Genomic DNA, 21,916 nt, shown 5'->3' on the forward strand with positions numbered 1-21,916 from the left:
TCCTACACATTCTTCGAAGCCCAGTGTAAAGGCAGCCTCCTCCCTGAAGCCCCTGGGATTGCTTCAGCCAGAGAACATCTCCCCAACCCCGCACTCCTCCAGGTGAGTGGCAGATCCCGTCTCCACTCCAGGTGCTCTGTCTCCCACTCAGGCTTCCTGTCCTTGGCTGCACTCTTGGGAGACTTGTCAGCTGCCGTTTGCTCCTCTCCTGGTCTCGGCAAGCTTGAGATAAGAACCCGAGGGGCCTGTTGACCCTGTCCAGATAACACATGTCAATTACCTTGGAGTAGCCCTTCCTGGTTGACACCCAAGGAATGCCAAGGGCAGAGCGGAGGCACAGGGAGAGAGCAGGATGTGGACGGTTGAAGCTGAGGTGATGGTTGTTATGACCTGATGTAGCAGGATGGGTACTGGAGCTGAGAGACTATTGCCATTCTGCCTTTGCCCTCTTGGACCACTCAGTGGGGGAAATGGGGAGCCTACGAAGAGGGTCCTGGGAGCACGAGATTTTCTGTATTGGTCCAGGGCTCTGTGGAGAGCACTGAACACTGGGTCACCAGGTGTGTGTACCTGCCTGAGATACACCCAGCTTCTCCATCCCAGCTGGGGCCCCTCTCCTGGGAGGCGGGCCCTTTGGTTCCCTGTGGGTCCTATCAGCTGAGGTTCCCTCTGTCTTCTCATCAGGTGGACTCTAAAACCCCTGCCTCCAGAGGCTGCCTCCATCTAGTCCTTCACTCCAGCCTTAAGCCAAGGTGATGGTTGAAATCCAGCCTTTGGTTGGCAAAGGGGGTGTTTTTACCCCAGAGCTGGCCCCAGGCATGGCAGGGGCATGGGAAGGCGGACCAGGGTTATGCCACTGCTGCTCTCCTTTCTCCAGCCTGGGCAAGAGCCCAGTACAAAGCAGATACGTGCTCCAGTGCCTTCAGAGAAGGGTCTGACCCTCAGTTGTGGACACGATGGCTCCGACTGGCTTTATGTCCCAAGTCATCTGTGCACGGCTGTGTGCTTTTGTACCTGTAGGCATGCATGTATGTTTGTGTCCACGTGTGGGAGAGCGCATGCACTCGTGTATTTATGAGACAACACTTGCAGTTCATTGAAGGATTTCCCTCAAACCGTGGAGAGCTTCACATTTTTGCACTTGGGACTTATAATCCAGTCACTAGCCAGGCATCAAACTTAGATGTATACGATGAAGCAGGTTGGGGGCTAGACATTAGGGAGTGGTGGGGATTGGAGCAAACGGGGAAGCTCATATTCTGCCTAAAGGAGGTGGCCACTGCTCAAGTTTATCCAATAGCAGGTCCAGCATAACAGATCTCCTAATTGCTTAGTGTTAGCTCAAATTCAAAGCAATTTAGGAAAAGCCTGCATATTTATAAAAAGGCTCTGGACAGGTCCTGCAGGGAAGGAGGAGGAACATGTGACCCCAACCTCAGCCAATCCAAGCATTGTATTCTGTCTGGCCATGGTGACTGGTTCAAGGGCAGGCCCAGGAGCCAAACTGTCCAATCAGAGCAGCTCTCAGGATGTGAGCTGGGAATTGTTTGGCAAATTCTGGAGACGTGTTTGATTGCCACAACTGGGTTGGGGGAGCGTGCCCCGGCACTTAGTGGGTGAGGTCAGGGAAGTTGCCCGACACCCTACAATCCACAGGATGGCCCCCACGGGCAAGGAGTAACTGGACCTTTAGAGCATAGAGCCGAGGTTGGGAAACCCTGTGTTAGGCAAATCTCATCTCTTCTGGGCCTGGATTATTTCTATTTGTGTATTCCCTGGGATGATGGCGTGCTGTTTTAATTGTCGTCACTTTATCAAGCAACTACTCAATGCCTGGGAGGATCCCGTCTTACACACGAAGAAAGGAATGCTGAGAGAGAGGCAAGAGCCCAGGCCCACTCCAGAGTCAAGGACCCTAATTACCATGACAGCCAGCGTAGCCAGGGGTTCCAGGGAAAGGAGGGCGGGTGGAACCACGGTCCGCCCCCTGTAGAACCTGGTTCGCTGAGCTGTGATGACGGGCAGGTAGTGAACCCAATGAGGCAACGCATCTCACTGGACTGCTTTTTAAAAAAAAAAAAATTATTTGTTTATTTATTTATTTGGCAAGCCGGGTCTTAGCTGCGGCTTGCCAGCTCCTTAGTTGTGGCAGGCGGGCCTCCTTAATTGTGGCATGTGAACTCTTAGTTGCGGCATGTGGGATCTACTTTCCTGCCAGGGATTGAACCCCGGGCCCCCTGCATTGGGAGCGTGGAGTCTTAACCACTGTGCCACCAGGGAAGTCCCTGGACTGCTTTGAAGAAGAAACTTCTGGAAGATTTAAATGATCCCACCGACACCTCACCAGGGTAGCGGCTGAATTTACGGAATCCATTTACAGAAGCTCTTTATATGAAGCTGGGGTTATTGATCCTAGTTTATAGCAGAAGAAACAGGTTTAGAGGAAGCAGCGCCAGGAGCCTCCAGTCACACAGCGTGTTGATCTGTTTCCTACGTGTCTTAATCTTTTGGTTAGTTGAGATAGGATGATTAAGAAAGCTTCTTTGAAAAGGTGACATTTGAGCTGAGGACTGAAGGAAATAAAGGCGTATGTGGGGGTGTATGGGTGAATAGCAGAGGGAACAGCATGTGCAAAGGTCCTGAGGTGGGAACCTGTGAGGAGGCTACTGTGACCGCAGAGGGAAGGGCAAGGGAGAGAAAGTAGATGATGGTGGAAGATGGACAGGGAGGTAAGGAGTGTGCATGGGTGGAGGGAAGGGGCACCAGATCACGAAGAGCCTTGCGGCTGTGGTCAGTACTTTGGTGTTTACTCTGAGGATGATGAAGAGCCCTAGGGGAGTGGAGCATGAGACCATATCCCTGCCTCCCGTCTCCCTCCGCTCTGTCCCCAGCCTCAATCTTCATCTCCTGTCCTGAGAAACCTTTGCTTACGATTGGTGCTCACCCCACCACTGACTCGAATCTCCTGGATCAGGTGGGTGCAGCCATGCCCCCCAGCTGCTGAGAGTGTTGGCTGCTGACGGCCCACAGCTGCCCCCTTCTCCAGAGAACAGCCAGTGGGGAGCCACTGTGTTTAGAGATGCAGCCTCTCCTGCAACCTCAAGGTGGGGGCAGCTCTGTGGTGCCATCCACAGAGCAGAGCTCCCCGTGGGATGAGGCTGAGACCCGATTCCGCCTGAACCCTCCCCTCCTCCTGTTCACCTCCCATCCCCTTCTACTCTTGATAAATCACGTGCCAAGAGCCCCCATCTCAGGCTCTGCTGGTAGAAAAACCCAACCTAAATGGACCCTCTCCCCCCTGCCCCCGTGCACTGGCTTCTCCCCTTCCCCAGTGTTTGTGCTTTTTAAACTCCACCAAAAATGTCACGGGCAGGTTTCTTACCTGGTTTCCAAACTCCCTGATAAATTCCACTGGCGGGGCAACCCCAGGAGAGGTTTTCTGGAGCAAGGAACCCCATAAATCACCCTGCTGCCATTCCGGCATGGGCAATATCTTATGTAAAAAGGTGTTTCCTGGGAGCGCCATGGGCAGGAGAATCCTATTACAAGCCGCCCCATTAATTATAAAGAGTCAAGTCGACCCTTTGCTGTGATTTTTTATCTTAAGTCCGAAAACTGATTGCCTTCACCAATCCTTCCCCTTCCAAAAAAAACCCTAAAGAATAAAATAAATGTTTGAAGAATAAATACCAAAGTTTCTCCTTTTAGGGGAGAACCAGCAGAGAGACAGAGAGAGAGGGAGAGAGAAAGTGGTGGGAAAGGGTCTTTTTTCTTCCTTTTAAGGTAAAAGTTATTGAGCACTCAGCCTGTGCAGGGCATATTCAATTTTCCAGACTCCTCCACCCCAGGAAGTGGGTGCTGTAATTCGTCCCATGTTACAGATGAGGGAAACTGAGGCTTGCCTGAAGTTACGTGCTAACCCTTTCTTCTGAGGTGGTAAGGTGAGCAGAGAATGGGCCAGGCTGGGTATTTGAAGACCTGGGTTCAAAGCCTACCTCCGCTTCTTACTAGCTAGGACCCTGAGGAGATGAATTAACCTCTCTGAGCCTCAAAATTCTTCTCCTGCAAAATGAGGAATAAAGCCGGGAAGGCTTCCAGGGAGAAGACATGCGACAGCAAACACAGAGGGCAGAAGCTGGGCATGTCCCTTGCCCGGGTGACTAGCAACCTCCCCACTGGTCTTCCTGCCACCAGTTTTGAGGCTGTCCTCACTCCCATCCCCAATCTATTTCGCCCTCAGCAGACAGAATAGATTTTTTGGTTTGTTTTTTTTGGTGTTTTTCAGCCACACCATGCAGCACGTGGGATCTTAGTTCCCCCGACCAGGGAATCGAACACATGCCCCCTGCAGTGGAAGCTCAGAGTCCTAACCACTGGACCACCAGAATAGTCTTAAGCCCAAGGCAGAGCGGTCACCCCTTCTGCTGAAACCCTCCCGTGCCCCTGGCTGGCATTTCAGATAAAGGTCTGACCCCTCACCTAGGCCACAGGGCCCCGTGTCATCTGGCTTTTGTGGACCTTTGGGGTCTCAGCCCCTCCTTCTTTCCCCCAGCCCCAGACTCCCTGAATTGCAGCCACACCAGCGTTTTCTCTTCCTGAACTCATCAAGCTTGATCCTGTCTCAGGGCCATTGTCAGTACTGTTCCCTTTGCCTGCCACACCCTTCCAGAGCTCAGCAAAGTTGGCAACTTCTCATTCAGGACTCGACTCAAGTGTCACCTCCTCAGAGAGGCCCTCCTGACCCACTGCCTGCCACTCAGGGCCAGGACTAGGGTGTGAAGCGAGGAAGGGACTCACTTTGGGAGGAAAATGTAAGGGGTGCCACAAAATCAATTTAAAAAAAGAAAGAAAGAAACCTCAGAAATCAAGAAAAAGATTGTAATAAAACAACTTTAAAATGAAATTAATGCAACAGAAATTCATGGTGAAAAACATAGGGGCATTTTACATAAGATAGGATCTCACCTTGCACTTGGATGTCTCATCCCCCCTGAATGGCAGATCTGTCAGATCCTGTCTATTTAAAAACATTGCCGTTTTGTTCATTACGGATTATTTTGCATTAATTTTGAGTTTTCAAAATATTATATAAAAGTACTATCTATCTTGACTCCTAAGTTTTTGGTGTGTACCCCCTTTACATTTTGCACTCAACATGAGTACCCCAGTTGCCTCACCCTAGCCCAGCCTGGCTGACTGCCTGTTTTTAACACCCAGTTATTCCCAATCTCACCACTTCTTTTCTTACCACTATTTGGAATGACCAAGTATTTTCTCCCTTGGTTACTGTCTGTCTCCCCCACTAAAATATCATCTCAGTGAGGGCTGGGATCAAGTCTGTCCTATTCACATCTGTACCCCAGAGCCCAGAAGAGTGCCCAGTGCATACTATTTCAACAAATATTTGCTGAATGACCGAGTGAATGAATGAATGAATGAAGAGCAGATTCAGGAAGGCAGGTAGAGGTCTGGACAACTTGATTGCAGGGTCTTCATTCCACGTCCCATCCCCATTTTTCAGACGAGGAAGCTGAGGTCCAGAGAGGGTGAGTAACCTAATCATAGTCACACAGCACAGCCACATCAAAGCCGGTCCAAACTGAAAATCCATGGGACTGTGAGTTCATCAGAGAGAAGTCTCCAGTGACCTGGAGTGGGCCTTTAGGGACCAGCTCTCTCTGAGTGCACACATTCCTGAAATATCATCCCCAGACCCATCTTGCCACCTAGGGTTGTGCCAGATCCATGCATCATCTTTACTATTACCTAATTCACACGTTTCTTGAAACCTTAAGCGCTGTTTAGAAAGGGAACAGTTATCACCACTCTAAATGGAGAAACGGTATCACTTCCCAGAATTAGATACATGTAGCAATATATAAAAGGATAAACAAAACAATGCCATTACATGTAGCTAGCTTCTGTCCTGCCGAGACTCCAAGCCTGCCGGCGTAAGCCAGGGTTAGCAAGCTAGCACCAGAGACTCTCCCTAAAACGATCAGAAGGGCTGACAAAGAACTGAAAAGACAGTGACTTGTTCATGAGGCATCAGGCACCTGTGAAAATGCCTGGTCCCTCCCGTGGGTCCGTGTCCCACACTGTTGGTTAAACAATAGCGTGGCAGCATCGCACAATGATACTGATTTTGATCTCAGGGACCCGCAAAGGCATGTGAGGCAAACTCTTCCTCCAGCAATTTCTGCCATTGGAAGCAGCGACAGCCCGAGCGCCTGCAGCAGGTATGAGCAGAGGTTTCCCACGCTCTCCGTTAGGTACCAGGATTTCTTTTTAAGCAAGGTTTGGATGTCCTGTAGTTCCCCGAATATAGTAAAATTGCATTCCTTTTCCCCCCATATTTTAAAAATGAGCTGAACCATAACATAAAACTAATCCTTTTAAAGTGAACAATACGGAGACATTTGTTACATTCACGGTGTTGTGAAACCACCTCCTCTATCCAGTTCCAAGATATCTTCGTCACCCAAAAGGACACCCTGCACCCATTGAGCCATCACCATACCTCCCTTCTCCCCAGCCCCTGGCAACCACCATCTGCTTTCTGTCTCTATGGATTTATCTGTTCTGGACATTTCATACAAATGGAATCATACAATATATGGTCCTTTTGCAACTGGCTTCTTTCACTTAGCATCATATTTTCAAGGTCACCCACGTCTTAACCTGTACCAGTACTTCCTTCCTTTTTTTTTTTTGTTTTTTTTTTTTTTTTTTTGCGGTACGCGGGCCTCTCACTGCCGTGGCCTCTCCCGTCGCAGAGCACAGGCTCCGGACGCGCAGGCCCAGCGGCCCATGGCCCACGGGCCCAGCCGCTCCGCGGCACGCGGGATCCTCCCGGACCAGGCACGAACCCGCGTCCCCTGCATCGGCAGGCGGACCTCTCAACCACTGCGCCACCAGGGAAGCCCACTTCCTTCCTTTTTACGGCTGAATAATATTCCATGTAGGGACATGCCACATATTCCCTTTTCATCCATTGGTGGTGCATTTCTTTTTAAAGAGATTGCCAGGGAATTCCCTGGTGGCCCAGTGGTTAGGTCTCCACGCTCTTCACCTGCGAGGGCCCAGGTTCAATCCTTGGTCGGGGAACTAAGATCCCATATCGCACAAGCCACGCAGTGCGGCCAAAAAATAAACAGATTGCCAGATTATTCTTCATTAGACCTTGATCTCTTACTATTCTTATCTTTACAAGCCCTATAATTTTCCATTAGATAACATTGATATCTTGAGGTATGTTGTGGAAAGTAATAAATTGCATCTCTGTCCAAATAGGCTGTGAAGTTAGTCCTGGATTTAGAATACGTTTTAAGCATTTCTTCAAAGAAGAAAATGGGATAATGATAACAGTAGCTACAGCATCTGATACACAGCCATTGTTATTATCCCTGGATTATTATTATTTCATTCAGTGTTTATTAGTCAATGGTATGCTCCGTGCCAGGCACTGTGTTTAGACCATAACATATGAAGACTTATTTAACCCTTGTGATGAACTCTTTTTTTTTTTTTAAATATTTGTTTTATATGGCTGTGCTGGGTCTTAGTTGTGGCATGTGGGATCTAGTTCTCTGACCCGGATCGAACCCAGGCCCCCTGCATTCGGAGCACGGAGCTTTAGCCACTGGACCCACCAGGGAAGTCCCAACCATTGTGATGACCCTTGAAGTTAGATCTTATTGTGCCCTTTTTATAGATGGCAAAGCTGAGGCTCAGAGAGGTTGAGTGCCCGAAATCAAGTCACATACATTTCCTGGTCTCAAGCTGCTCACACAGCCTGGGGATCAGGACACAGACACAGTGTGGGTTTGAGGTGTTATAATGGAAGAAGCAGTGGACACAGTGCTACGGGTGCCTAGGTGGGTGACACTGGTTTGGCCAGCTGCTTCGCCTTCACTTGGTATGACCGTGGAAGCGGGGTCCCTGCTGCTTCTGAGCAAGGAGAATTTACACCATAAGGTTTTTCCTCCAGTGAAAAAGGGATTATTGAGAACCTGCGTGTGTTTCTAAGCTAATGCTTCGAAAAACCGAATGCGCACCCTCATCTCCTGGGGCTTGTGCACTCTTTGGCTCTGAAGTTCTGGGGTGGGGCCTGAGATTCCGCATTTCACTGCTGTTGATACACGGACCATACTTTGAGTATCAAGGGGCTGGAGGTTTGAATTCAGGTTCCAACTTTTGCTTGTAAACTTTCTCAGGGAACTTAGGCTAGTCTTTGCCGTCTCTGAGTCTCAGTTTCTTTCCCTGGTCAATGGGGGCATTGCCCTCCATCTGGAACATTCTCTGAGGCATAAAAAAATGAGTGGTATCATCACTTTCTGCGTGCTTGCCTGAAAGCATGGGACACCTGCTGGGGTGAGAGATTTCCTCCCAGACCCCCTGGAGCCCATCAGCAGGTGCTGGGGGTGGTCCTGAGCCCCGGCACAAAGTACAGAAAGAGGAGGCCAGAGGCAGCAAGGCCCCAGAGAAGCAGTGGGAGAGGTTTCCGTTCATCACAGAAATGGCCCATTTGCAATGATCGGTTGCCCAGGTGTTAATAACGCTAATGGCATAGGAAGGGTAAACTCGGTCACTTGGCTGAGCAGGAGAAATATGCAGAGAAGTGCTCGGGGTTTCCCATAAATCAGCCGGATGCAGCGCTATGAGGGAGACAGGACTTAAATTCTGGTCAGGAGATGGGTATGCTCATAATCCGAGCTAGAGAGGTAATTTATTCTGTTTATATCTTTTTACTGCACGACAAGGCTTGGGAGCAGGAACCCTCACAGCCATTCTGCATTTTAAATATTAGTCCTAAGCACAGTGGGTCAGATCTCAGGCTCGGGCTCCGTGAGGTGTTTCATTTCAGCGCAGGAGGACAGAGATGGGGCGGGGCAGAGCATGCATGCCGGGGGCTGGAATACATGTGGCTTCACTGTCCAGTGCTGGCCAGAATTACAGCCTCAGGGCAGCAAGGGAGAGGCGATGTCCCCCTTTTCCCAGAGCTGGAAGGCGCAGCCAGGGGCTGGCTAACCTCCTTACCTGCACAGCTCACAGTATTTTTTGTCCTCTCGGAGATCTTTTATTTTTAAATGATAATAAATACAGGCGATGAGGAGATAGAGGAGATTGAACAGATACATTCATTAATGTAGGAGGAAAGGGACGAGGACGGGGGAGAGAGAAAGAAACAAGGACAAACGTGGAGAAGCTGGAAGTCCTCTGTCTTTTGACCTTGGCAATTTTCACTGAGCCCTTTGCCCTTCTGACTGGCTTTGTTAACCCCGGAAGGGCTTTTAAACAAAATCCAGGTGAGGTTGCTACCAGTAAGAATTAGCATTCATTAGAGTCTTCCTTGAAGCTCTTTTACGGCAGCTGGAGCGCATTGATTTCATTTCATTCATTCGTTCATTCATTCATTCGTTCGTTCATGTAGTTGTTAGACACAGAATGAGGTCTTCTTACCTGTGCCGGGCAACGTCCTGGGTCCAGGGACAATGTGGGCTCTGGAAGCAGAAGCAGAAGCTCTTGATTCAAAACTACTCCATGTCTGCGTGACCCCAGGCAGCTCGTGAGTCTCAGTCTCCTTATCTGTAAAATGGGGATGACAACGTTCATCCTGAAGGGGCGCTGTGAGGATCAGATTAGACTCTGGACAGGACTAGTTCAGGCAGATGGTCCCGCAAGTTTGGGGAGACTTCAGAAGCAACGGGGGAGCTTGACAAATGTGAAGCATCTTGGGCACCACGCCAGAGAGCAATTCCAGCCCCTCTCTTAGCCAGGGGGCCCAGGGATACGTATTTTTAGCAAGCTTCGTCTTCTGACCACACTTTGAGAAAATGGTTGTGGGTGTGTAGGGACAAATGTCCCTTTCCAACTCTTCCTTCTCCACTCAGCCTTCCTTAGGAACTGCCTCCCTTATTAAGTGCACCCAAGACCATGACAGTGACCCCTGCAGGGTCACTGCTGCAGGGTGGAGTGGGGGTGGGATTTCTCCTCCCAGAGCCCCTGGGCCCAGCAGGCACTAGGGGAGCTGAAATGAGCTCACAGGAGTGGGGGTGGTTTTGAGCTGATTTTGACAAGCGTCCCCTTCTCTCTCCCCTTGTCATCGTCCAAGGAAGCTGGTGTGTGTGTGTGTGTGTGTGTGTGTGTGTGTGTGTGTGTGTTTGGCAGAGGATGGGGATGAGGATTGAATCCAAGATCTATATTTCCTAAACCTTGGCCACGGGTTAAATCGCATCTCTCCAATGTGGATGAAACGCCATTGTGAGCCCATTTCACGGTGGAGCAAACTGAGGCTCAAAAAGGTGATGCAGTGACCAGCCAGATAGTCTCCCAGACCCCAGGGCCCTGGTTCTGTTCTTCCCTCATCCCACTCCTAGGTGACCTCTGCTCCCAACCCTCCTAACTAACAAACACTCAGAGGAAGAGCCCCTGGGGAATTAGTCTCAAGTCCAGATCGTGACGCCAGAGATCACATCCCTCCTGGACTCTGGCTTCCGAAGCCACCCGCTGAGATCTTGATGGGGCCACCCCAGGGTTATTCAAGGATCCCCTGACACAAGAGTGGGCCTCTCCCACGCCTGGTGCTCTCAGAGTTGTGAGCGTGCCAAGGGCAAGTCTATGCTCTGTGTCTATGTGTGCACGGTCTCTAGTCTCAAAAAGAAAGAAAAAAAAAGACTGGAAGGAAATGCATCCACTACTTTACTTGAGATTCTGGGTGACTGCCTTTTCTTCCTCTTGCTTATCTGAAATTTCTAGATTTTCCACAATGAGCGAGTAGCATTTGTCTGATAAAGATAAATGTGCTATAAGGAAAGAAAAGAAAAAGCCAGGTCACCTCGAATTAATTCTTGTGATGTCCACACAAAAGAAGGACAGATGAGGAAAACTCTTAGCATGTGCCCATTGGTGGTTCACTACCCACCAGTTCCTTGTCCCCCCTCTTTTCCTGCTGCTGCTAAAATGGGCAAGCTCCCCCCACCCTAAGCTTGGGCGAAAAGGCATCTAAACGCGGGACCCTCTTCCATCTATTTTTCTCTCCTCATCTGCTTTTCTCATCTTACAGTGTTTGAGCAGAAAGGAAATGAGGCATAGGAAGCCCTCCCTCCAGTCCCCGCTTTTGAAAGTAGGGAAACTGAGGCAGAGAGAGGGAGGGACTTGTCTTTAGGGAGTGGCCTCAGGCCCATTAAGTCTCCTGGAGGACTCCCTTCCGTCATGCTGGTTTACCGAAGGGCACACGCAGGCACTGCATAAGAACTGCAGGGCAAACAGCCTTGCTCTCCCTGGGGGCACTTTCTGTCCTAATACAGCCTTGCAGATAACTAGCACTGGACCTACCAGCCTGTTTTTTTGTTTGTTTGGTTTTGTTTCTGCCACCTGGAATTACATGGGGGCGCAATTAGGAGTGAAGCTAGAATTCTCCTGGGGACAAACAAATCACACATCCATTCAGTCATCAAATATTTTGAAGGCCTACTATGTGCCAGGCTGGCTTGTGTTAGATCGGGGTATTAGGTAAAGCAGGGGGAGATGTTATTGGTGCATAGTAGCAGTCCAAAAAAAAGAAAAGAAAAGAAAAGAAAAAACACGACAGGCACCTTCCTTACCTGGTAATGGCCAAAAGACCCCCCTGCCACCCTTCTAGATGAGGAGAGGTCTTTGCACCCATCAAGTCTGTTTTATGTCAGAAACAGGAACCAGAATAGTTCCATTCACTCTGAGTGACTGACGACAGGGGCACAACAAACGAACGAAACAAGGAAAGAAAGAAAGAAAACCACACAGCACGGAGGGAAAAAGAATTTTTTTTATTAATCTTTCTTTTTAAAAAAGTTGATTTTTTGTGGGTTTTTTTGTGGGTTTTTTTTGTGTTTTTTTTTTTAGGTAAACCTCTTTCTGCTTCCCCTCCCTCATTCTGCCCACCCTCCTCTTAAAAATATAAAATGTCCAACCCCAGATAACTAGTGTACAATAAATAAACAGTAAACACAAAAACATACTTTATTTGTTTCTTCTTTATACAAAATAAGGAAACTAGAAGCGTTCAACTTCCAAAAAAGTATAATACTGTACATCCTGACCACCCAGCCTCCAGGACCCGGGCACGGAGGGTGGTCTGTGGGCCAGGGCCCAAGAAATCTTGGCGCCTTGCCCAGGGGGAGCGCAGGGTGGGCGAGTGTTTGAGTCTGGCCTGGACCCCCGGGGTCAGAATAAATGTCAAAGGAAGGAAGAGGTGGGGGTCTGGCCCTGGGGCGCCGATGTCCGGACCGCCCCCCGCCCCTTCCTAGAGAAGCTGACCGTGATCCTCAAGATTGGCCACCAGGGGGCGCCAACGCGCAGGTGGCTCTGTCTTCCTCCCAGTGACACCCCCATCCAAGCGTGTTTCTCACTCTCTCTCTCCATCTTTTCTCTCTCTCTGGCTGGCGCTCTCTCCATCTTCTCTCTAACTCATTTTGCTCCCTTTCTTCTCTCCGATCTCTCTTTTTCTTATTTTTTTTTTTTTTAAAGAGGGGAAAGCAGAGTGAGAAATAAGATTACAAAATGCCACTCGGATTGCAAGGAGGGGGAAAGAATTGTCTCTGTCCCTTGGCTTCAGCCCTCTCTTGGTCCAAAGAGGTGCGGGGTGGTGGTGGGGGTTCGGGGGAAGTCTAGAGCGTGCTTGAAATCTCTTGACCCTCCGTATTCACTTTGGTCCCAAGAAATTGCTCGCGGCTGCCGAGGAGCGCTGGCGGAGGGCAGGGGGTTCCCGGAGAGTCCCAGGGGGTGGATGCAGATGCGGGGGTCGGTACCCCTCCGTGCCCAGCCGAGAAGCAGCTGCCGGTTGAGTTCGGACTCGAGAGAGAGCCCCCGAGGGCGCCCCGCGCCGCGGCCGCGTCGGGCGCTTTGGTTTCGGGAGGCTGCGTCCCGGGCGCGGGGGTGGGGGGGGCGTGGGGGGGTGGGGACGGCCGGGCGGGGCCCCAGGGCCGAGCGCGGGGGGCGGGGGGCGGGGGGCGGCCCGGCCCGACGGCCTTACCACACGGCGGCCTCGTTGAGCTCGGGGTTGGGGTGCGACAGGGGTCCGCTGTAGCCGCTGGTGCCGCTCATGGGGAAGGGTGGGCTGGGGCCGCCGCTGAACACCTCGCCGGGCATGGGGTGCAGCGCGCCCGGCAGGCCCGGCTCGGGGCTCGGCGTGTCCGGGTGCGAGATCATGTCGGTGAACCTGGGGTTGTCGGCGGCGTGCGGGCCGGCGAGCGGCGGCTCCAGCGCGCCCAGCGGCGTCGAGCCGGGCCCCGAGGCGGCCAGGAAGCTCGAGTCGGCCGGGGACTGCGCCTGCGACGGCGGGCCGTGCGCGAAGAAGTCGTAGTTGCCTCCCGGCGCGTAGTAATCGCCCTGGTAGTCTGCGGACGGGACGGGGCGGGAGAGGGGAGAGTGAGAGATGCGAGATCGCCGAGGGACTCGAGGGACCCGGCGGAAGAGACTCGGGGGAGGGAACCCGGGGAGACGAAGGCCAGAGACGTGGGACGTGGTGGGGGCCACCGGGACAGGACGTTAACGGGGGACCGCGCGACACTGATTCGAGCTTAGAGAAAGACCCGTGGAGAGGCCCGCGGAGACCAAGGGAGGCCGGAGGGGCGGAGGACCAGCCCCGGAGCTCGTGCTGGGCAGAGAGACAACCAGAAGTACGGAAAGGCTACACTCAGGGGCCGGGAGAGGCTCAGAGACGATGAGGAACACACAGAGAGGTTCCTTGACAAAGAGAGACAGAGGGGAGACGGCGGTGGCGGGAGGGGCAACACAGTGACGATTCCTGACAGTGTCTTAGAGTTGGTGAGAGATACACAGAGAGCGAGAGTCACGATGACTGCCAGATAAGGAGACAGGGAGAGATGGGCAGAGGACAGGGTGAAAGGGGGTTGGAGAGGGGATGCAGCAGGGAGCCCCCAGACTCAGAGTCGGTGTCAAGGCAAGAAAAGCGCCTCAGTCACCGAACCCACGGCTGAGCCGGAGACCCGGCTTTATTCGACTAAGGCAGAGACAGTCTAGGGGACGCAAAGAGAAAGATGAGACGGCCGTGTGGTTAGACACACGGGAAAAACCCGGCAAGAGACCCAGGAACGAGACGGAAGGTCGGGAGAGACAGAGGCGCCCAGAGACGCGCGAGATGAGTCAGAGAGACGGCCAGAGACGCTGGGGCTGAGAGGCCGGCGAGAGGAGTAGGGCGGGGATGCAGGGGCGACGGACGGAGACCAGAACGCGAAGGGACTGAGATCGGCCCGAGACCCCGTCGGGGAGAAGCGCGGCCGGAGCGCCGAGGGGCTGGCGAGTCGGGCCCCGGCCGCGGAACCCTGGACTCGGAGCGCGCAAGGCGGCCTCAGCGCCCTCTCCTTCGCCCCCTGCGCCCCGCCGACCTGGCGCGGCCCCGTGCCCCGCGTCCGTCCCGGTGAACGTGGGACTCCGACCGTTTGTCCCGGCCTCACCTGGCCTGGAACGGAGAAAGTTGAGGCCCAGACACTCGGGAGAGGGGAAGAGGATGAGAACACTCGCCGGGCCACGTCTAGAGTTCCCTGTGCCTCGGGTCCTCCAGGCTGACCCCGGGCGGGTTTGCCAGGACCCCAAGGTTTTGGAGTATTTAGGGACATTGAGCTCTTTTGATAAACTGATGATAGCTATGGGCTCTCTCTCCGGAAAAATGCACAAATGCGAATTCTGCCCACAAATTCAGGGAGCACAGGGGCTCCAGATGACACGCTCGCCCATTCTCAACAAAGTGTTTCTGCATCAACCGTGTGACCTCCTCCTAGAGCCCCCTTTCCCGAAGTCCTTCCGCACAGCCTCTTCCCCTCCCCCTGGGTCGGCCCCGAAGGAGTGGGGTGTGGGAAGCCAGGAAAGGAGCACCGTGTAGCCCGCACTCGTGACAATAACCCGCTTTGTACGGCGGGAAAACCGGTGCGCCCGGAAGCTGGGGTCTCCTCTGCAAACCTACGCCTCCTGCTTAGTGTTGGGGGTCTGTCACCCGGGCGAGTTCTGGACGCCCCCTGCCGCCCCTTCCCTCTCCAAACCCCCCCTGACATCAGTCCAAATGGGGAGTGTCTGGAGGCGGGCTTGGAGATGGTTTAGGCCGCAGCTAAAACGGTCGCCAATTACTTTTTAAAAACCACTCGTTCCATTCTCCCCGTAAGGGAGGAGAAAGGTTGGAAGCGGCGAATTTGGGGCCCCTAAGGGACGGGGATGGGGGACGGCCACGGCGCCTAACAAGCCGGCTAGCCAGGGAGGGCCTCGGCCCCCGCGCGGAGCGCGCCGCCTCCGCCCATATGGCGGCCGGGCCGGAGGTAATTGGAACAAACGCCGTCTGAAAAGCGCACAAAAGCCGCAGCTGGGGCTTTGTCCGCGCTCCCACGGGGAGCCGCCGGCCCCGCCGCCCGGCCCCTTTCTCGCCCGCTGCCGGCCGCCGACGCCGGGATCTCCCAGCACGGATTAGGAGGGGCTGCCTCCCTGGGATTGGGGGGTCCTCCCCCCATTGCAGGAAAAGAGGGGCCCGCGTGTCCGGGCCATCACCCCATCCAGCAGCCACGCGGGATTGGTGAGAGGCACACTGGTCCTGGGGGAAACCTTGGTTAATTACCCAGGCGGGGAAAAATTCCGGACTGGTACCGCCCCGCCAGCCTCCCTGCGCCGGGCGGAGATTTTGCGCTCAAGGAGCCAAAGATAGGTGAAGAGAGTTGGTAAGTAGAGGCCCCAGGACAAGTCCACCATCCCAGCTGCCTCTGGTGTCTGTAGCCCCCCAACCTGGGCCCTGCCATCTCAGTCTCTCCCGAAAAAGCAGAGCACCACATTTCATCCACAATTTCTGGGGCCCCTGGCCAGGCCAGAAGATCTAACCTCCCAGGCCTGCGGATGTACCAAGGCTAGTCATAGGGTTCTCTTATTTTCCCTTCTGGGTCTGCCTGGGCACCTGGCTCCTGGCCCTCCACATTGCCACCTCTCCCCAAACTGGGCTACTAGCCTCCGCCCCTCCTCCCCCAGGCTGGGCGGCACTGAGCACAGATTCCCCTCGGGCAGAGGTATTCCTGGGGGCTCCCCAAATCCAGAGGCTCTGGAATAGAAGGGGAAGGTGCCTTCCTAGAGTCCACAGGTCTGAAATGTGTAGGATGGTGAGTCAGTGCAGTAGTGCCCCGAAACAACTGGGTCTCAAAAAAAAAAAAAAAAAAAAAACCAACAACAAAAACAAAAAACGAAAAACGGAGGTGAGGGAGTCAGAAGAGGTAATCCAGGAAGGAGAGTGAAGTAAGTTAACATGGTGGGGTGAAGGGAGGAGAGAGGAGGGACGGAGGAAGGGAAGGGGTGACCTAAGAGGAGATTTCACCCAGGCCTGAGCCTCGTAACACCAACCATGAAATTCCTCTGTGCAAAGCAGGCTCCTCGCCCTCTGCAGCCCCAAAGACAGAGAATGCATAACTGGGTTGGCTCAATCCTTGCCCACCCCAGCCCTGATGAACCCCGGTGCACTTGAAGCTGGAGGGTGGGCGGGGGCCCTAGTCCAGAGCAACCGCCAGCATCCGGGCTAACCGGGCCAGATGCTGTGCACACAGTCCCCGTAGCCCAACAGGAGACGCAGACTTGGAAGACAGCAAGGGGGCAACCCCAGATGAATCCTGACCCCTCCATCCCTACTGCCGGTGTTGCCCTCCAGTGCCTGCTTTCCTGCTGGTGCCAAATACACCAGGCCGTGGGCCAGGGCAGCAAGGGCTGTGTATCCGGTTGGGATGCGGTGCATGCAGAAGTGCCTGACTTGGTATGACGCGTGAGAGTGCCAGTATATCTAGGCGTTGGGGTATACCTGTGCTGGTTGCGGGTGATCATGTGTCTAGATGCGTGTCCCCGAGGTCTCTGAACTCGTGTGGTCCTGCATGGGTGAGTGTGTCACTGCTTTTCTCACGTGTTTATTATCTGTTGGTACCACTGCATGGTTGAGTGAACCCGTGTGTCTGATTTTCTGTCCAGGAAGTATCTGCGGGGGAGTATACCTGTGTTGATGCGGTAGAAGGGAGGGAGGGGTCCAGGTGCAGCCTGAGATCATGGGCTATCCGGCCCTGCACCCTCAAGCAGCACTGACCTAGGTGTGGGGCATCGCGCCCTAGGCGGTTGCTTACCTCCGTAGTAGGTGTACGGAGTGGACCCCAACATCTCAGACTCGTCCAAGCGGCCGCCCAACGGGCGCATGCGCCTCGGACTCCGGAAGAAGGCGTGTCTCCGGGCGCCCAGGGCGCTCAGCTGTTTCATCCGGCGTTCTTTGGACCGTCGGTTCTGGAACCACACCTGGGACAGAGGAAGGGGTTGTGAACTCTGTTCCGGGTCCCCTTCTCTCCCTGCCCGGGCCACCCCCGCTGGGTCCTAGCGCCTCCTCCGCACCAAGAATGCCCTGAGCCGGGGGCCGGGCCGGATTAGCCCAAAGGGGTGGAGAGGGGCCTCGGCGAACCAGCCAAGGATGAAGGATTTCGCGGACCCGTGGGGCGACTCATAAGGACTTGGGCTTCCTGGTCCTCGGCCCATCCGCGGCCTGACGGCTTTATAAAGGCCCGCCGCCCGGCACGGCTCTGGTCTCGGCCCCGCGACTCCCCAGCCGGGCTCTGTCTGTCTGCCCGCGCGTCGGGCGCAGGGAAGGAGCACGTGAAGAGCATCGCCTCTTTCTCTGCTCCGAGGACGGGAGGACAGGAAAGGTCCTGTCCTTTAAGCGAGGCTTAAAACCTTCCCTGAAAGGGGCGGGGGTGGGATTCAGAGACGTGAAGTGACCCGCCCAAGATGACGCCGCCGGAAGCCGGCAGGGCTAGGCTGAATATTTTGGCTCGGAGTGTGACCAGCCGGCCCGGATCTCCGGCGCACCGTCTGCCCCTAGAGCGGGCTCGGCGCGCTCCTAGCCAAGGAGGCTGGGTGGGAGGCTCCTCCGAGCTTCACAGCTCGCGGACGCAGCGGGGCTGCGGAGGGGTGACCCGGCCAGAGCCGACCCGGGCCGCACCTGGATGACGCGCATGTTGAGGCCGGTCTCCTGCGCCAGCTGCTCGCGGATGTGGCGCGTGGGCTTGGGCGTGGCGGCGAAGGCGGCCTTGAGCGTCTCCAGCTGCTTGGCTTTGATGGTGGTGCGCGGGCCGCGCCGTTTCGTGCCCGAGTTCTGCTCCTCGTTCTCGTTGTTGGCCGTCTCCTTGTCCGACGACGTCGAGTTGTCCGTCTCCTTGGGATCGTCCTGGAGTGGGTCCTGGAGGTCCGGGGACAAGCTGCGGTCTGTACAGGACGACACTGCGAGAGGACGGAGCGGGAAGGGGACAGGGTGTCAGCGGCGGCCCGAGACCTCTCCAGTCGGGTAGCCTGTTCCTGGAGGCTCAGGCCACCGCCAACCCCGGAGGGTTCCCTCCCAAAGCCGGCGACAGCCCCTCCCCCAGGGGCCCGGCGCCCGCCCACTCCCTCCAGGCGGGGCTGGGCCTTTGGAAGCGCCCTTCTCAAGCCCTCTCAGCACTTTTCAGCTAGTGCTTGGGAAAGCGGGAGTCGCGCTCTCTGGAGAGCCCGGCCCTCTAGGAGAGGGGACGGGAGGAGGGTACAGATGCCCTCCGGGCCGGGGATCTTCCTCTCCCTTCTCTCTTTCCTCGAGACCCCAATTAGTGTCCTCCCAGCGCAGCTAGAAATTACCAGGAGCTGAAAAGACTCGGAAAGGGGAAATTGTGCGGTTCCAAACTTGGGGAGGAGGGCAGCTTGGAAGGGGCTCCTGAACTGGAGGAGGGCGGGTTAGAGCTGGCAGTGTAGGCATCCTGGAAGGCTGGCTCCAAACGCTGACTCTCTTTCCCAGCCCCACGCACCTCCCCGCCACCTCGACCTGCCCGGCGCGAGCGGAGAGCTCTGAGCCGTGCACCGCGGGCACACAGGGGGCAAAGGAGGGGTGTGCAGGCAGGCCTTGGCTGGAGGGCGCTGGGGCCTGGCCTGGGGAGGGGCAGGGGGCCTCCTACCTGAGTTGAGGCTACCCTCCTTGAGGCTGGACGAGCTCAGGTAGTCGTCCTTGCACACGAACTTGTTCTCGTCGATGACGTAGAGCTCCTCGCCCGTGGACAGCTGCTTGTTGCAGACCATGCAGGTGAAGCAGGTGAGGTGGAAGACTTTGCTGCGGGCCTTACGCACCAGGTCACTGGGCGAGATGCCTTGCGCGCAGCCTGCACACTTAGTGCCGAAGCGCCTGCAGACACAACAGGGCCTGTCACCCAGGGCCAGCCCAGTGTCCCATCCTCCTGAAGCCCTGACCTCCCACCCTGCCCTAGCTTCTGAAAAGCCTCCGTTTCCACATCTGTCAAATGAGATCCCAATCCTGTCCTCCCTGGTCAGAATGCAAGACATGAGACAAATATCCAGGTCCGTTCTTGGGACTGGGACTGTCATGCCTCGGTCAGGTTTATTTGGACTCTGCCGGGCTCCCAGCAATGGGCGCCACAGCCTTCAGCCCAGCAGACGGCCCGGAGCACCTCAAGTGGCGCCCCTCCCCCACCCCACATCGCTACCAGATGGGCCGGGGCTGCTCCTGGCAAACTCTGCTCTGGAGGTTGTGAAGCATTTAAAGCCAGGCAGGCCGGGTTCGGACCATTTCTTGGCTTTGCCTCCTGGATCCTTACCAGTCTGCTGGGGTCCAGGTAGGGCCAAGGAGCCTGGCTGTCGGGTCCTAGCGATGGAGCTGGGGGGAGCCCCTCTTCTGAGCTGAACCTTAGCAGGAAGGAGGGAACCTTCTGCTGGCCCTCAGGCAGGCAGTGGGAAAATGCGACCGGAAGGCGATCCCAAACCTGCACGGCCAGAACCCGGGCTCTCTCCAATGCCACCTTTTCTGTGTTCCTGGTCTAAATCCTCTTCTCTCTTCCTTGAGCGCTGGGAGACGGCTGGCCTCCCCCGAAATGGATGGTGCAGACCGGCACTGGGAGGGGTGAGGTGCGGGGGGAGGGGGGGGGCGAGGGCCCAGGACTCTGGGGCCCCCACGTCTCCTCGTACCCACGTCTCTAAACAGGGCGAATTTGGGTGACGTTGATGTAGTGAGGGCATTAGAAGCCATAAGTCACTCCTGGCCTCGTGCGGCAGCGTAATTGGCCACATACACCTTATCAAAAATCATTAGGTGCTTTGCAAGCACCACCACATTAGGGGCCTTGGGCCTCTGGGGCCGAGGAGTTTACACGTGTAAAGGCGCGTCTGACCTTTTCTCCTATTCAAGTTCCCTAGTGCCAGGTACTGGGGCCGGTGAGCAGCCTTTCTCCAGGGCGTTAATCACGCCCCCCCTTCCCTCCACGCAGTTGGCAAAGCCGGGGGAAGCAGGCAGGGCTGAGCTGCCAAAAACCCCACAGCCTTCCAGGCCGACCTTCGGCGTTTCTCAGCTGGGAAAGTGAGGCTCAGGGAAGTGATCTGCTGTGACCTGCCTGAGGGCGCCCGTGGGCAGCAAGGCTGGACTCTGGAGGTCCTGATTCCAGCTTCCATTTCATTTGTACTTTCAACAGAGGAGAAAATGTTTAAGGAGTTGATGGGGGGGAGTGAGGAGAAGATTCCCTGCCCCATCACCAGGGGAGGCCTTTCTGGTTGAGTCCCCTCAGGAGCTGGGAAGTTTCTGTTCGTCCAGAAGCACTCTGGGGGTCCCACCTGCCTGGAGCCCAGCTTCTGGACTCCGCACTCTGCCTGCCCCTAACTTCGCAAAAATCCTTAGTCTCTCCGAGCCTGGCTGGAAGCTTCCACCCTTGGGGTGGCCTCAGCTAGCAAGAGGCAGAGACGGATGGGCAGCAAGTTTGTCAAGCTTCCTCCCCCTGGCCCACCACCGATCCAAGCTGGCCTGGAAAAGCCAGCTACAAGCAGCCAAGCAGCGTTCTTCTCACTCTGCCTGGGTTCAGGCCCTTGTTGGACCGAGGGCAGGAGGACAGTGGTGGGCTCCCCGGCTCCCCATTGAATCTGGTGGGCCTGGGAGGCTGGGATGGGTTTCGTGGTGTCCCCTTCCCCGGCGCCCCAGCGGAGCGCCTGCAGGGCGGGCGCTCGGGCAACAGGGCGGCGCGGCTTCTTACCTGAAGAAGTCATTTTTGCAGTAGAGCTTGCCCTCGCGCGAGAAGCACTTCTCCGAGAGGTTGGTCTTACACTCGCAGCACTGAACGCATTTGATGTGCCACGCGCGGTCCAGCACGTTCAGCAAAAAGCGGTCGAGGATGGGCCGCTCGCAACCAGCACAGTGCACCATCATAGCCCCGCGCCCCGGCGGCTCGGGCCGCCTTGCCCTCCCTTTGGGCCCCCGGCCCTCGGGCCCCCTGGCCCCGCCGCTGCTCTCCGCCTCTTCTCTTGGCCGCCGCCGGGCGAGTCCGGTCCGAACCAAGACTCAGCCGGTCAAGTCCTTGGGTGATTGCTGGCCTGGCGCTGGGCTGCGCTGGGCGGGGTGGGGAGTGGTGGCGTTCACAGCCTCATGCCCCGGGCCGCGCGCCCCAGTGTATCTTGGGTGGCCGCGGGCTTCGCCTCTGCCGAGCGGCTTTCCCGGTGGCGGAGGCGCCGGCACTTTCCCCCACTTTCAAGCGGTTCCTATCCTCATCTTTGTCTGGCCGCCGCCTAATTCGCGCATCCTTATTCAGATTTGGTGACGTGGCGAGGCACGTAGGGGGCCCGGCGGCCAATGGGTACGCGGTGGCCATGGCAACCTCTTAAATTTATAGCATATCTAAATTGGCTACAGCGTTGCGGTCCGGACAGAGCAAAAAAAACAAGGCATCAGTATTGTTGAGTATTAGCTTGTACCTGGTTCGGAGGCTAAGTAAGTATTTACCTTCCGGTTTGGGGGCTTGGGGCTGGGAGCCGCGCGATCTGAAAACTGCGTCTCTCTTCTCTCTCTTCACACATATTTGGGGGGCTGGGGTTCGAAGGCCTAGCGGGAGGGGGACTTCTGCCCCCTTCA

At 55.4% G+C, this 21,916-nt stretch overlaps 1 protein-coding gene across 1 annotated transcript; it reads right to left on the minus strand.

The window, feature by feature from the left end:
• Nucleotides 1–12,504: 12,504 nt before the first annotated feature.
• On the minus strand, nt 12,505–21,563 carry LHX5 (LIM homeobox 5). Its single transcript, XM_032603210.1, has 5 exons — nt 21,045–21,563; nt 18,972–19,195; nt 17,993–18,270; nt 17,130–17,295; nt 12,505–13,376 (listed from the first exon to the last, which is right to left on the minus strand). The coding sequence occupies exons 1-5, from the start codon at nt 21,215–21,217 to the stop codon at nt 13,009–13,011; spliced, it is 1,209 nt and encodes a 402-aa protein (XP_032459101.1). The 5' UTR covers nt 21,218–21,563; the 3' UTR covers nt 12,505–13,008.
• Between the last annotated feature and the right edge of the window lie 353 nt (nt 21,564–21,916).

The sequence above is a fragment of the Phocoena sinus genome, chromosome 14, assembly GCF_008692025.1.
Source record: "Phocoena sinus isolate mPhoSin1 chromosome 14, mPhoSin1.pri, whole genome shotgun sequence".
Lineage (NCBI taxonomy): Eukaryota > Metazoa > Chordata > Mammalia > Artiodactyla > Phocoenidae > Phocoena > Phocoena sinus.

Bases quoted from the DNA above. Each gene is read 5' to 3' on its own strand.
- LHX5 (XM_032603210.1), bottom strand. From the start codon at position 21,217: ATGATGGTGCACTGTGCTGGTTGCGAGCGGCCCATCCTCGACCGCTTT. The intron at 19,196-21,044 runs GTAAGAAGCCGC...TTGTGTCTGCAG, and splicing joins TGCAAAAATGACTTCTTCAG to GCGCTTCGGCACTAAGTGTG. The intron at 18,271-18,971 runs GTAGGAGGCCCC...GTCCTCTCGCAG, and splicing joins GGAGGGTAGCCTCAACTCAG to TGTCGTCCTGTACAGACCGC.